At 45.7% G+C, this 15,843-nt stretch overlaps 1 protein-coding gene across 1 annotated transcript in view; it reads right to left on the bottom strand.

Annotated features, from left to right (window-relative positions):
• Nucleotides 1-15,843, bottom strand: part of CRACR2B (calcium release activated channel regulator 2B) — a 50,066-nt gene that overhangs the window by 32,609 nt on the left and 1,614 nt on the right. The window contains exons 2-5 of the mRNA XM_077819940.1: nucleotides 14,730-14,981; nucleotides 13,023-13,134; nucleotides 4,589-4,760; nucleotides 609-755 (exon numbers count right to left, since the gene is read on the bottom strand). Coding sequence (XP_077676066.1) covers nucleotides 609-755; nucleotides 4,589-4,760; nucleotides 13,023-13,134; nucleotides 14,730-14,981 — 683 coding nt within the window. The remainder of the gene's footprint in view (nucleotides 1-608; nucleotides 756-4,588; nucleotides 4,761-13,022; nucleotides 13,135-14,729; nucleotides 14,982-15,843) is intronic.

The following is a 15,843-nucleotide window of genomic DNA, read 5'->3' as shown; positions in this document are numbered from 1 at the left end:
AATTTAGAATCCACACTAATAGCTTATTGGTATTACCCCAAGCACCTGGGTTTACATACACTGATAAGGGATTTCATGGCCACTCGACATCCATGGGAGCATATTTATTTGCACACAGTTTTATTTATTAGAGTCATCCATCTTAGGTACTTAATATGGCTTCCACATAGTATCTGAGTATCTCACCATCATTAAAGTATTTATCTCCACACCATTCCTGTGAGGCTTGTCAGTATGATTATCCCCATATTACAAATGGGGAACTGAGGCACAGAGAGACTACATGACTTGCCCAAGGTCACACAGGAATTCAGTGACAGAGGTCTCCTAAGTGCTACATGGTGCCCTACTCACTAGACCATCCTTCCTCTCTGCAAGGAGAAAACCACATAAGTTGGAGTTAGGACTCTGGCTAGATGTTAATGCCCAAATCTGGAGGGAATAGGCTAAGAGAGTCAATGCAGTATTATACATGGCACAGAAGTCTCCTTTTCTTCCTTAATCCCAGCCTCCGCCAGTTTCTCCTCGCATTTTGGGATAAGGCAATGAGTCAGGTTGCATCTAAATGAGTACCAGCTGGTTTCCAGCTGCCCTGGAGGCCTTCTTACCTCTTCAGTGCCTGCTCCATGGATTCCTTCTCATAATGCACCTCCCTGATATACGATGAAACATGGAACAGGAACTCCTCAAAGTTGGCCAAGAGATCTGGCTGTTCTTTCCGGAGACGAGACCAAAGCTCCCGAACCTCACTCTGACTGGAGCAAAGATAAGAGCGGGAGAGCCAGGGAGTTTCCATGTTATCACAGGATTGGTATTTCTTCTAACTTACACACGTTCAAGTAAAGAAGGGCTGCCCTGCATTGACCTTAGAGGTTGCATTGGATGGGCCTGTAATACTGAAGTGTGGGGGGTGGACCACGACTGGGAATGAAGACTACGAAGTAGTGGGTGGCCAGAATGAGATAAGTCATCCCAAAACCACCATATAAAACTAACTCAGCATTGCCAATGCCAAGCATTGGGAAAGAAAATCATGAGTCAGGCCCCTCCAAAATCATGAGGCTTAAAATAAACAATAAATAAATAATAAAATTGGTTCAACCTAATAAAAAGCAGCAATTATTATAAGGCAAGGATTTTAGAGCTACTTTACAAATATTAATTATCACACAGCTACTGTGAAGTAGATCAGCATTACCCCATTGTTTTACAGGTGGGGAAACTGAGGCACAGGGCGGTGATGTACCTTGAACAAAGTCCCATGCCAAGCTAGTGTCAGAGGTAGGAGTCACGCCCTCCAGTCCCTTTCTCTAACCACCAGACTATGCTACTTTTAACAAAAACCTGAGATGATTCACCCGCTCTCAAAATGACCCAAGCATTCAAACTCTTTAGAGCAGTGTGGACTAGCGGATAGAGCACTGGATTGGGACTCAGAAGACCTGGTTTTATTCCTACCCCTGCCACTCTCTTCGGTGACCTTGGGGAAGTCTCTTCAGCCCTCTGTATTTCAGTGTCCCTCATCTGTAAAAGGGGAATAATGATACTGACCTCCTTTGTAAAGCGCTTTCAGATCTACTGATGAAAAGCACAATACAACAGCTAGGCTTTATTATTATTTTTCACCTCTAGAACCATGCATCTGAACTTACTGTTTCTTTGTGCGTGATGGGGAAAAGATGGAAGAGGGTCTCCATATTCCTGTAGGAATGGGATAATCCCTCCTAAACTCAACAGTTCTTCTCAAAATGAAATAGGAGGCTTAAAATGCTGCTCACTGAGAGGTAGGGATGGGGGGAGAATTACTTCTGTGCCCTATTTCTGGAGAAAATGTCTTTGGGGCAGGGACTGTCCTTTTGGTCTGTGCTTGTACAGTGCCTAGCACAGTGGGGTCCTGATCCAGGACTGCCAGGCACTACTGCAATACAAATAATAAGACAGATCAAAAAATGTAGACTAAGTCTTAGCACTCTCACTTTAAAATAATAAGGAGACCTAGCTCTTCAATAGCACTTTTCATCAGTGGACCCAAAAGCACTTCGCAAAGCAGATCAGCATCATTCCCCCCATTTTATAGATGGAGAAACTGAGGCACGGGGAAGGAAGTAACTTGCCAAAAGTTATCCAGCAGAGCAGTGGTAGAGCTGGGAATTGAACCTGGGTCTCATGACAAAAAACAGGAAATTAAGGGAGAGGTGTTCAAAAATACCCAAGGGATTTAGGAACAGACCCATTGACAGTCAAACAGGATGTGTGCACCTAAACCCACTAAGTGCCTGCAGAACACATTTAGTTGATGACTGAAAGCTTTTATGTTTGAGCTGATCGACATTTTTCAAAGGTTTTTCCCCTCAAAAAATGGTCGTTTTTTCCCCCCAACAATTTTTTTGCATAAATGTTGTCATTGACTTTTTTCATTTTTCATGACCTGAAATATGATCATCAATATTTTTCATTTGCCAAAACCCCAGATTTTATTGAACAAAAATTGTCCATTTTGAACTCTCTGAAACAAAATCAACACCACTTTGTGATTTCCCCTTCCCCCACAGTTTTCAACTAATGCAGCTTTGTATTCATCTTTTGAAAAAGCTAGTTTGACCGATACAAATTCAATTTTAACATCAATTTCACTATATGTTTCTGCTGAACATATAGACTCCATCTAGTGGACAATACAGTGCAAAATATTTCATTTAACCTAGACAACTCTTTCACTGGGATATTTCTCAGGAGACAGAGATGAAGGGCAATGGATGCTGTTTAACTGGGATGGTAATATCATTATGGTAAAAGTGACCAGGTGGTGCTGTTTCACATCAGTTTCCCAGTTCTTTTTCTTAACGTGTGAACAAGTTTTTAGTCTGAAAAGAAATGCCTGTTTGTTTTGCAAGGCTCCAAAGAGGAAACTTTGTGAGCAGCAACAGAGTTTGCTCTCTGCTTTGGTCTCTCACTGGAGTCAGTTCTTGAGTCAGAGTTGCTCCCTGGGAACCGGGCATTGGTGTTGGCTGAGATTCCTGAAAGAAGAGATTGTCCTGGATGCTGTTTGATCATCTCTTTTCCAGAATTGGTATATGTGCGTAAATAAAACAAGTGACACTTTGGGTATACCCAGACTCTGCCTCACTGATTTCCCCTTCCCTGGAAAACACCCAGCAAGGCCTTGGAATTCTCCTACTGCCAGGCAAGGGGGCAATACTGGTCTCAGAAAAAGGAGCAACGATATCATCAGTTCCACTTACTGGGGCCACATTTACCCTGTTGCAAGTGACTAAGTGGTGCTTAGACAGATATACATGTCTAGTCTTAAAGAAGCTGTCAGATTTCAAAAGAAATAAGATAGGAATGAAGCCGGTATCATTTTGTTCACTGCAGCATTTTATGGCATTCACTATATTTTTTGGAATGTTGCCTGTTTATAACCTCTTCTCCTAAATCCGGCGAGGTTGTCTATGGGGATGCTTGCTGCATGGCACATCTAAATTCCTTTGGACAGTAACCAAAGACCATGCCACCTTAGCCTAGTGAATAAGTTATATTTCTTTAGGCAAGGTGATCAGTTCTGTTGGGGTTTAGGGCAAATGTTTAATTTTAAAACTATTTCTCTGGGCCAAATAAACTTTTTCCTGGGCTGGTGGATCTGTGACTGTTTCAAGGAACATCTCAGGTGAACCAATGATGATAGAGACTGATTATATACATCACTGGAAAGTTAGACACTCCAGCTTTGATTGATGTATGGCAGCTTCTTCTACCTATCATGGTTCATGATGTATCCAATCATACGAGTAATATTTGAGCTGTGCATATACATCCACTGTGCCCTGCTCTTTGGAGCAGCAGCCTGGCCTATGACCCAGCCCGACCCACTCCTGTTCATACTTAAAGGAGAATCCTGAAAACGAGGAGGAAAAAAAAATCCTACCAACTGAGGAATGCGCAGCCATGTATTTCAAAGAATGATCTGCCCTGGGGTGAATGCTCCGTCTGAGGGGATGGCTAATGACATATACATCAGATCTGAATTACCCAGATTCTCTGGGTGTTCAGATTCAAGTCCCAACAGGGTCAATTTACTTCCTCATCTTTCTAGGTGGATCAGTCAAGCTCCAGGCAGTGCATTGTGCAGCCATCTACAAATAAGACCTTAAAGACTAAGGTCCTCTGCATGGCTGTTGAAGACCTCATGGCACTTTTGGAAAGACAAAGAACTCATCTCTTTGCCTAAATCCTCCCCACACCCATGGTTGTGCTGCGTACTGTGCACCAATTGGTTGCCATCCTGATGACAGCAATACTTCATAGCTGAAACATAAGCCTATAGCCTGTAAAGTTCTTTGGGAAAAGTGCTGTATTAAAGGCCACTGGTGAGTATTCAGGCTAGATATCCCAGACTCCCTTGCATTTCTAAGGCAACACATGAACTTGACACAAGGTTGGGATACAAAGTGCTAAGGCAACACTTCTGAGAGCAAGTCCTTGAAGATAGCCAGCAGTGCCAGGTCAACTTCTCTCGGTCCGTGCTGAAGCACTGAGGTTTTGCTACTGTAAGATCAGACCAGGACAGAATTTGAGATTTGAGACTTACTCTTCAAAGACCTGGGCTGCGCTGAGCTGCTCCATCATTGAACAAAATCGCTTCTCCTCTTCGTCGTCTGTCTGGTCCAAGTCATCTGACCAGCCTGACTCAAAGGTCTCCTCGAGTCTGGAGTGATCTGTGCTCCCAGACCCTTGGTACAGCTCAATCCCGATGAACTTCCCTACAGGAAGGGGGAGGGAGGGAAGAGGGAGCCGATGGTCACACTATATTTAACACTAGGAAAGCTTTGAGGGGCAGCCTGAACCAGCTCCAGTAGAGATGGCCAAATCCAATGGTGTCTATTAAACACTGCCCTCAGATAGCAAACAGAGAGCCTGTTCTTGTATCATTATGAACGGGAGGAAATTGGTCAGTATCTAGTAAGAGCTGAAGCAGCCCCCTGCTGGAGGCTCAGGAATTCAGGACTTTCAGCTGATGTGCATTTAGAGTTGAATTCATTACACCACAGTTCAGGCATTATAAGAATGGGAGGGTGGGCCTGCACTTAAGGCAGTGGACTGGCACTGGGGGGTTCAATTCCCAGCTCTGCCACAAGCTCCTTATGTGATCTCGGGCAAGTCACTGAATCTTTCTGTGCCTCAGTTTCCCAGTCTGTAAAATGGAGATAAAAATCCTTCCTCTCTCCTGCCCTGTGTCTACCTTGTCTGTTTAGACAGAAAGCTCTTTGAGGCAGGGCCTGTCTCTCGCTATGTGCTTGTACAGTGCCTAGAACAGAGTCTCTCCGATCTCACTTTGGACCTCTACCGGTTCTACCATAATATTAATAATTCTCCTCTCACGCCACTCGTCTCCTCAGGTACTATGCTGAACAAAATGAGTACAGCTCTCTGAACAAGGCCCCCGCCCTGCAAAGATGGCTCCCTCTCCTCGGGTCTCAGTTTATCCTGAACGCTGCACTAGGAAGGTGGAAAATATTGGGAGTTGAGATGGAAATGAGTGGGCAGGAAATTCTTCCTAAAGGAATACATCAAGCGGCTCTCTCTAGGAAAAAAAAAAAGATTTTAATGCCAAAAGGGATCATTATGACAATCTAATCTGCCCTCTTGTGTAGCATAGGCCGGAAGACCTCACTCAGTGATTCCTGCGTCAAGCCCATCACTTATGTTGGAGTTAGAGCAGGGTCGGGCAAACTTTTTGGCCTGAGGGCCACATCGGGTTTCCAAAATTGTATGGAGGGCTGGTTAGGAGAGGCTGTGCCTCCCCAAACAGCCAGGCATGGCCTGGCTCCCGCCCCCTATCCGACCCCCCATGCTTCTTGCCCCCTGACGGCCCCCCTGGAACTCCTGCCCCATCCAACCCCCCCGTTCCCTGACCCCTGACAGCCTCCCCAGGACCTCTGTCCCATCCACCACTCCCTGTCCCCTGACTGCCCCCCGCCACCCTATCCAACCCCTCCTCTCATTCCTGACTGCCCCCGCGGCTCTGCAGCTGGGCTGCCTGGCAAGAGCTCGCAGCCCCGCCACCCAGAGCATTGAGCCAGCAGAGCAGTGAGCTGAGGCTGGGGAAGAGGGGCTGTGGGCTCGCCTCCCAGGCCAGGAGCTCAGGGGCTGGGCAGGAGGGTCCCACGGGCCATAGTTTGCCCACCTCTGAGTAAGAGTGTAGCTTCAATACCTGGAAAGATACTGGAACAAACGATTAAACACTCAATTTATAAGCACCTAGGGGATAATAAAGTTGTAAGAAATAGTCAGCACAGATTTGTCAAGGACAAATCATGCCAAACCAACCTGATTTCCTTCTTTAACTGGGTTACCGCTGGATGTGGGGAAACAGAAGACATGATATAGCTTGATTTTAGTAAAACTTTTGACTCAGGGCTTGTCTTCACAGATTGAGGCGGCTGCAATCGGTGCAGCAGGTGTTGATTTAGCAGGTCTAGTGAAGTCCCACTAAATCGACGGCAGAGCACTCTCTGGTTGACCCTGGTACTCCACCTCCCCCAGAGGAGTAAGGGAAGTCGACAGGAGAGCGTCTCCCGTTGACGCAGCACAGTGAAGACACCACAGTAAATTGAGCTAAGCTATGTTGACTCCAGTTAAGTTATTCACCTAGCTGGAGTAGCGTAACTTAGGTCGATTTACCCCCATAGTGAAGTCAAGGCTTCAGTCCCTCATGACATTCTCATAAGCAAATTAGGGAAATACAGTCTAGATGAAATTAATATAAGGTGAATGCACAAATGATTGGAAAACCATACTCAGAGAGTAGTCATCAATGGGTCCCTGTCAAACTGGGATGGCATATCTAGCGGGGTCCAACAGGGGTCAGTCCTCAGTCCAGTACTATTCAATATTTTCGCTAATGACTTGTATACCGATGTGGAAAGTAGGCTTATAAAATTTGCAGATGACACCAAGCTGGGAGGGGTTGCAAGCATTTTGGAGAACAGGATTAGAATTCAAAACCACCTTGACAAATTGGAGAATTGGTCTGAATTCACCAAGATGAAATTCAGTAAAGATAAATGCAAAGTACTTCACTTAGGAAGGAAAAAATCAAATGCACAGCTACCAAATGGGGAATAATTGGCCAGGTGGTGGTACTGTTGAAAAGGATCTTGGATCAAGACAGAATATGGGTCAACAATGTGATGCAGTAGGCTAATATCATTCTGGGGTGTATTAATGGGACAGTTGTATGTAAAACACAGAAGGTAATTATTCCACTCTATTCGGCACTGGTGAGGCCCCAGCTTGAGCACTGTGTCCAGTTCTGGGCGCTGCACTTCAGGAAAGATGTGGACAAATTAGAGAAAGTCCAGAGGACAACAACAAAAATGATAAAAAGTTTAGAAAACCTGACTTATGAAAAAAGCTTAAAAAACTGGGCATGTTTAGTCTTGAGAAAAGATGACTGGGGGTGGGGGGGGCCTGAACCTAACAACTGTCTTCTAATAGGCTAAGGGCTGTTCTAAAGAGGATGGTGATCAATTTTTTCTCCATGTCCACTGAAGGTAGGACAAGAAGCAATGGGCTTAATCTGCAGCAAAGGAGATTTCTGGCTAGATATTCGGAAACACTTCTTGAGATACGGATAGTTAAAGCTCAGAGAACTGCCTTCCAAGGAGGTTGTGAATTCCTCATCATTGGAAGTCTTTAAGAACAGGTTAGACAAACACTGCTCAGGGCTGGTGTAGGTTTACTTGGTCCTGCCTCAGCACAGGAGGATGGACTAGTTGACTTCTCTAGGTCCCTTCCAGCCCTGTGTTTCCATGATTCTAGCTTTAAAAAAAACCAAAAACCATCCAGTATGGACTTAAAGATAAGCAAGCAGAGGCACAGGGAGCCAGAGTCTAGTTTCCTGAGCCAGGAACTTCTGGGTTCTAATCCCTGTCCTGAAATATATTTATGACTCTCAGGAAACCACCCAACTCCTCTGTGCCTCAAGTCAACAGCAGAGTAGAATCTTAACTCCATCCTTCCTGGCTCCAAGCTGCATGCTCAGACCACATGTCTACTGCATCCTTTCCATTACCTAGAGACAGTGTTTTGGTATGTCATTTGTATGACACACACTGCAGTAAAGCACAGTGTTTTGTTTTATTTTGAATGAGATCCCGTCATTCCTCTCAGCCTGCCCCTAACAGCCTTGGTCAGTGCTCTCTCTGCCAATTCATAGACTATGAAAACTTCAGTCTCAATTTTCTTGTCAGTGAAAGGCCATAAACATGTCCAGGCAGTTGCCATTCTCTGACATGTGGAACATGCCCAGGAAATAGGTGGGTTGCACTGTAATAAAAGTATATCCTTCTCTAGTAGCAACAGTTTAACTATCTGCACTTGAAGTGACTGCTGTAACCCTACAGGCTTGATGCCAGCAGAAAGTGCCAAGTCTGGTATGGAAGGCAGGCCTGCTGGGATTCCTGCCTGATCGGATTAACTCATAAACCTCGGAGCAATCCAGGAGAGCAGAGTACCTGGCAGTGCTTATCTCCCATTATTGTTATCTGGCCAACCATATGCCACATGCAGGGGTGAAAGTAATAATAAATTCTTACCAGTACGGGGGCCGGCGCCACGGATGGAAGGGGTGGGGCTGGGGGGGAAGTCAGTCTCCCCCAGCTGGTCCATCCGTGCTGCCTGGCCTCCGCCACCTGGAGCTACGGCGGTAATTTAAAAGGGCCCAGGCCCTGGCCACTGCCGCAGTAGCCGCAGCAGTGGCTGCTGGGAGCCCTAGGCCCTTTTCACTCGCCAGCCCTGGGGCAGCTGCTCTATTGCCCCTCCCCCTGGGTCGGCGGCCCGGGGCGGGGAAAGGGGCAACGATGCTAAAGTGCTGTGGCAGCGATTGAACGTCATTGCCCCTTTTGGCTCACCTGTCGGCAGCCCTAGCGGTAGGGTCGCTGCTGTCAGAGCTGCCAGCAGGGGTGGGGAAGGGGCAGCAACGTTAAAGGAGGGTCCTTTGCCACTGCAGAGCTTTAACGTTGGTGCCCCTACTCCTCCCCCACCCACCGTCAGCGGCCCTGCCGGTATGGACCCTACCAGCAGGGCTGCCAACAGGTGGGTGGCAGCACTTTAACATGGGCTGCATACGCCATACTGGCCCGTACCGGCTCACTTTCACCCCTGGCCACATGCCAGTTACTCATATAAAGAGTCCCTGGTCCAGAGAGCTTAAAATTGAAAGAGGCAGAACACAGGAAGCACCAGGACACACAGAAGCTGGGTCAGGTTAGACATTTGTCAATATACTTGTATGTTTCTGCAGTTTTTTATAAACCAAAACCCAGCTCAGCTTGGTTAGTGTCAAACACTATACCAGAGGCCCTTCCTGCTGTCCAGGTCTATTCCTCAAGGTCTCTCTTAAAATCCCCTGAATAGGAATTCAGAATTCCTCTTAAAGACACAGAGCCTGATTGACCACCAAGTTACTCCAGTTTTACACCAGTTTCAATGGGCCAGACTGGAGTAACAGAGCAATAAATCAGGCCCACTGTCTGTTGTGTTAATTTTGATGGAGTAAGTGGGTCCATAGAATCAACATGACTTTGTCCTGAGAGAAGAGTCTCCCTTAGATTGAGGAGATGGTAACACACATACTTGGGCCAAGGTTTGCACAAGTGGTTACCAATTCTGAGTGGCTCCATTTTTGGATGCCCAACTTGAGATAAGGGAAAGCACTGAGTATCTGCCCTCTTAAAACCAGGACCTGTAGAGTATCTCATAGGAACATAAGAATGGCCATACTGGGACAGACCAGTGGTTCATCTAGCCCAGTATCCTATCTTCTGACCGGGGCCAGTGTTGAATGCTGCAGAGGTAATGAACAGAACAGGGCAATTAGGGAGTGATCTATCCCCTGTTGTCCAGTCCCAGCTTCTGGCAATCAAAGACTTAGGGACACTCAGAGCATGGGGCTGCATCCCTGGCCATTTTGACGAATCGCCATTGATGGACCTGTCCTCCATGAACTTATCTAGTTCTTTTTTGAACTCCATCATAGTTTTGGCCTTCACAACATCCCTTGGGAACGATTTCCACAGGTTGACTGTGCGTTGTGTGAAGAAGTACTTCAGTATGTTTGTTTTAAACCTGCTGCCTATTAATGTCTTTGGGTGATTGGTTCTTGTATTATCTGAAGGGGTAAATAACGCTTCCGTATTCACTTTCTCCACACCACACAGGATTTTATCGACTTCTCTCATATCCCCCTTTAGTCGTCTCTTTTCTAAGCTAAACAGTCCCAGTCTTTTTAATCTCTCCTCATACAGTAGCTGTTCCAGACCCCTCATCATTTTTGGTGCCTTTCTCTGTACTCTCTCCAATTCTAACACATCTTTTTTGAGATGGGGTGACCAGAACTACATGCAGTATTAAAGGTGTGGTTGTCCCATGGATTTAGACACTGGCATTATGATATTTTTTGTCTTATTATCTATCCCTGTCCTCACGGTTCCAAACATTGTTAGCTTTTTTGACTGCTCCTACACATTGAACAGATGTTTTCAGAGAACTATCATGATGACACCAAGATCTCTTCCTTCAGTGGTAACAGCTAATTTAGATCCCATCATTTCGTATATATAATTGGGATTATGTTTTCCAACTTGCATTGCTTTGCGTTTATCAACACAGAATTTCATCTGCGATTTTGTTGCCCAGTCAGCCAGTTTTGTGAGATCCCTTTGTAGCTCTTCACAGTCAGCTTTGGTCTTAACTATCTTGAGTAATTTTGTATCATCTGGAAACATTGTCACCTCACTGTTTGCCCCCCTTTCCAGATCATTTCTGAATATGTTAAACAGCACAGGTCCCAGTACAGATCCTTGGGGACCCTCCTATTTACCTCTCTCCAATGTGAAAACTGATAATTTATTCCTACCCTTTGTTGCTTGTTTTTTCAGCAGTTACTGATCCATGACAGGACATTCCCTCTTATCCCAATACTGCTTTCTTTACTTAAGAGCCTTTGGTGTGGGACCTTGTCAAAGGCTTTCTGAAAGTTTAAGTACACTGTATCAACCAGATCACCATTGTCCTCATGCTTGATGGTACCCTCAAAGAATTCTAATAGATTGGTGAGGCATGATTTCCCTTTATAAGAGCCGTGTTGACTCTTCCCCAACATATTCATCTACATGTCTGATATATCTGTTCTTTACTATAGTTTCAACCTATTTGCCTTGTACTGAAATTAGGCTGACAAGCCTCTAATTGCCAGGATCACTTCTGGAGCCTTTAAAAAAAATCCATGTCATATTAGCTATTCTCCAGTCATCTGGTACAGAAACTGATCTAAATAATAGGTTACATACCACAATTAATAGTTCTGCAGTTTCATATTTGAGTTCCTTCAGAACTCTTGCGTGAATACCATTTGGTCCTGTTGACTTATTACTGTTTAATTTAATCAGTTTGTTCCAAACCTCATCTACTGACTTCTCAGTCTGGGACAGTTCCTCAGATTTGTCCCCTAAAAAGAATGGTTCAAGAGTGGGAATCACCCGCACATCCTCTACAGTGAAGACTGATGCAAAGAATTCATTTAGCTTCTCCACAACAGCCTTGTCTTCCCCAAGTGCTCTTTTAGCACCTCTATTGTCCAGTTGCCCACTAATTATTTGGAAGGCTTCCTCCTTCTGATGTATTAAAAAAAAAAGCTTTTGCTGTTAGTCCGTGTCTCTTTTGCTAGTTGCTCTTCAAATTCTTTTCTGGCCTGCTTAATTACACTTGACTGGCTAGAGTTTATGCTCCTCTCTATTTTCCTCACCAGGATTTGACTTCCAATTTTTAAAGGAAGTCTTTTTGACTCTATTTGCCTCTTTTACACTGTTGTTTAGCCATAGTAGCATGTTTTGATTCTCTTACTGTTTTTGTTTTGATTTATTAGTTATTTTATTTCCTTCTGTTTTTATTTATTGAGTATTTTTATCTCAGATTGAAGTATCCCAAATGCCAAGTCACTTTTGGAAAATCTCGGCCCTGATTCATACACTACCCCTCTGCTCCAAGCCAGAGAGCCGTTAAACTGTCCAAGTAGCCTAGCCACACAACCCACCACATACAGAGATGCCTCTTATTTAAACAATCAGAGCCAACAGGGAGTGTATTTTCTAAGACTTCATGACCAGCTGGAGGAATGGAGTGGAGGTCATGGAGGTCATTATTGTTATAAACATTCCTCTCCCTCATCAGTTGTGTCTTGAACTGCACTGTGGACTTGTTTACCATACCAGCATTTTCTAGTGGCTAATAAAGAGTACTTGTAACCAACAGGAAAGCAGGGCTTCATTTCTCTTCACTGTATTATCAAACTAACAGCACTTTCATCAGCACACAGGACAGCTGAAGTGCTGCGTTATATAAATCCATAAAGGCATAAATCTCTACTACTGTGGGTAATTAACCATGGGAACAACTTACCAAGGGTGGTGACGGATTCGCCATCAAGATTGGATGTTCGTCTAAAAGATACTCTCTAGGAATTATTGTGGGGAAGTTCTATGGCCTGTGTTATACAGGAGGACAGATCAGATGATCACAGTGGTCCCCTCTGGCCTTGAAATCTATGCATGGAGCTGATTTCCAAGGTGCAGATTTTGTCCCCTCAGAAAATAATGTTCCTTATGCAGCCGGTTGACCTGGGATTTCCTGCCTGCTGATGGAAGCCCAGGCATGGCATGTGGCCAGTCAGAGAGGTTCAGAGATGTGGCTCGCAGTTACGTGGAAGTACTGCAGAAGCTGATAAAAGGAATGTTCTACAGGACTGGAATGACAGGAATGCCTAGGAGGGTTGGGAGACATCTCAGGGTTATGATACACACACATGACCTAGGTTAATATTAACATAGGGTGGAGAAGAAACAAGAAGGATGGGCCAGCTGGTTGCAGGCAGTTGGCAGGTGAGGGTTTAGAGCCAATAAGCTCTGCTCCATCTCTCCTATATACATTTTAACACGTTACCCACGTCTACCTGCCGCTCTTACCTAGTCCCATGCTGAACTCGACAGGCGTCAGGTACCCATTATTGTCCTGCTCCAGGCTGTCAAAGACAGCCTCCAGCTGTTCTGGGGTCAGGGGCAGTTCACTCTGCAGCCGCTGGACAGACAGGAGGAGGGACAAAATAAATACCAAACTCTGGACCCACCCACAGCCCAACTTAAGTCTTTCCAATGACTCCCACTGGGCTTGGATCAGTGCCCTCACACCCACCCTACTGGGAGTGAGATGCTGCAACTGTGAAGACAATGCAGCTGGGCCAGTATGAAGTAGTTTGGAATGCCCATCAGCACGGGGAACTAGATTAATGGCCAGAACTGTGCAGAGGGCATTTTGCTTTCTACGTGTTATTTGGTTCTGAGGAGCATTCTTCCAGGATCGGCCCTTATCCCCAACTTCCTCCAGTACCACCTGTTATCTTTTTAGTTGTCCTCTATCATCTACTGGACTTTTCCTGTCATTCTGACTGAGGAGGGCTGGCTGTGGCTGTCTCAGAGCATCAACACCAGTTAGAAGGACTGCTTATGGCATAACAATGTGGTATAATGGGTACCAGCTCCCTCACCCATGCTACTCCTATCAAAGAGGACACATGGTCTTGGAGACTGGGATTCAGAAGATGATCTGGGTTGAACTCCCAGCTCTGCCACAACCTTCTTGTGTGGCCTTGGGCAAGTCACTTAATCTCTCTGTGCCTCAGTTCCCACCTGGTAAAAGGAGAATAATAATACAAACCTAAATATACAAAGGATAGGAGAAAGAAGATTAACTCTTCAGGGCAGGGACTATCTCTTACTATGTGTGTGCAGCGCCCAGCACAATGGGCCATGATCTCAGCTGGGGCTCCTCGGAGCTACCATCATACACATAACGAAAACCACAGCAGAGATCCTAGTAGTGCTTGTTAAACAAACAGCTATGGCTAAAGCTTAATAAAACCTCTTATTAAAAGCACATGAAACTAGGCATTGCACAACCCAATACAAAATGACTCAACAGCTCATGTTTATTAAACATAGTGTATGCTGGTAATGTTAATTGTTCAGAAAGAGCTGGGACAGAACAGAATCCCAGCGTGACCTTCCTGGTATGTACACTAAAGGGAATTATCCTACTTTTGATACAGCTGTAAAACCCCAAGATTTTAACTCAAAATAGAAAGCAGAGAGATGCCTCTCTCCAGATCACTGTCATAATTCAGTCCTGGAGCTAGTTTTTAAAGGAAAGAGACCATCCACAGAAATTATGGGTACAACCAAAGTGAGAAAAATCAAGTAATGTGTCTTGTTATGGGGGCCGTGGTGGGGAGATGGGACACAATATTTTTGAAAAGAAGTGTCAGAATTCTGAAATCCCCCGCCCCGCGCTGTAGAGCAGGCCAGGGTAGTGGTGATGGTAAGGGGGGTGAATTTTGGAAAAATTCTGACACCTTTCCTCCTTCTCCACCCCAAAATTAGAAATTTCCATCAAAATGTTATTTAAAAAAAAATCACTCTGCTTCAGTTCTCTCTGTTTTCCAGTGGGCTACTGGCACAGTCCACCTCAGAGGGGCCATGAGACAACAGAGGTTATACATGGGCTGACCAAGAGCACCCAGCAGTGTGAGGTAAAGCAGGCCCCCTTGAGTACACATGGCACACATGGTTCCATAGCTTCCTGCCCAGAAGCAGAGCAGGAGGATTTTCTCCCCTTACCTGCATGTCCAGCTTGGTGATGAAGCCCTTCTCCTCCTTGTCACACAACTGAAAGAGCTCCCTGGCCTTTTCCAGCATCTCTACCTGCACATCCTCTGCTTTGCTCAGGCAGAGGCTGGAGGAGGCACTGGCAGCCACGCCATCCTCCTCCTCTTCCTCTTCTTCCCACAGGGCATCCAGGAGCTCTCGCCTCCGGTTCTCCATCTTCCCAAAGCTCTCCCAGCCAGGGTCCAACAGCCGTGATGGAGGAAGCTGAAACAGTTAAATGAAAATGAACTGCAGATCACACATGCTCCAACCCACCATACACACGTTTCAGAGAGAGGCCAACTCACGGCAGGTTACCTAGTAACGCCTCCTTGGTCAGAAGCGCAGCATTGAGAGCATCTCACGTCTTTGACTGGGGTCACTGGGGAGGCAGGAGACAAGACCTCAGATGGAGAGAGGGCAATACCTCTGATTGCCTCACAAAGAGCTGCCTGCTACAAACAAGGTGCAGGCATTGCTGAACTGATGTCAGAGAGCTAATGCTGCTGTCTGCGATGGGGCTGGCTCTTGCCATGTCCTCACACAAAGACATGCACACCTTCTCCTCAGACCTGCAGTGAAGTCACAATTCTCCATTGGCAACAGTCGGTTGCCAGGAAAGATTCATCAGGATGGGATCATGAACTAAGAGAAGATGGTACAGGAAGGAGCAAAGCCCTTATTTAAACAAACCCAGCAATTCTCAAGAAGGGCTGCATATTCTTTAAGGCACTGGGCTGAGACCCAGGAGAGCTGGGTGCAATTCCTGGTTCTGCCGTGGGCAAGTCACTTTAGTCTCTGTCCCTTAATTTCCTGCATGCACAATGGGTATAATAATCCTTCCTTACAGGAGGCAGGGTTTCAGTGTCCAACCCTAGTCATTCCCTCCACAGGCTGGGCAAACTATGCAGGCAGCATTTAGGCTCTGGAGAGGCAAAGTGAAAGTAATAAGCCATGGCAGCTCAGTGGTGACACTCAGCAGAGTTAAGAGCAGCTCAGAAGGCAGCCAGTTCCATTTCCCCCCTCCCCCCCTTTGTAGATGGGATGTGGGGAGGGGGTTCTAAAGTGTGGGGAGGATAAAATCCTT

The sequence above is a fragment of the Eretmochelys imbricata genome, chromosome 6, assembly GCF_965152235.1.
Source record: "Eretmochelys imbricata isolate rEreImb1 chromosome 6, rEreImb1.hap1, whole genome shotgun sequence".
Taxonomy (NCBI): domain Eukaryota; kingdom Metazoa; phylum Chordata; order Testudines; family Cheloniidae; genus Eretmochelys; species Eretmochelys imbricata.
The sequence above is the reverse complement of the archived record's forward strand: the minus strand, read 5'-3'. Positions and strand labels throughout refer to the sequence as shown.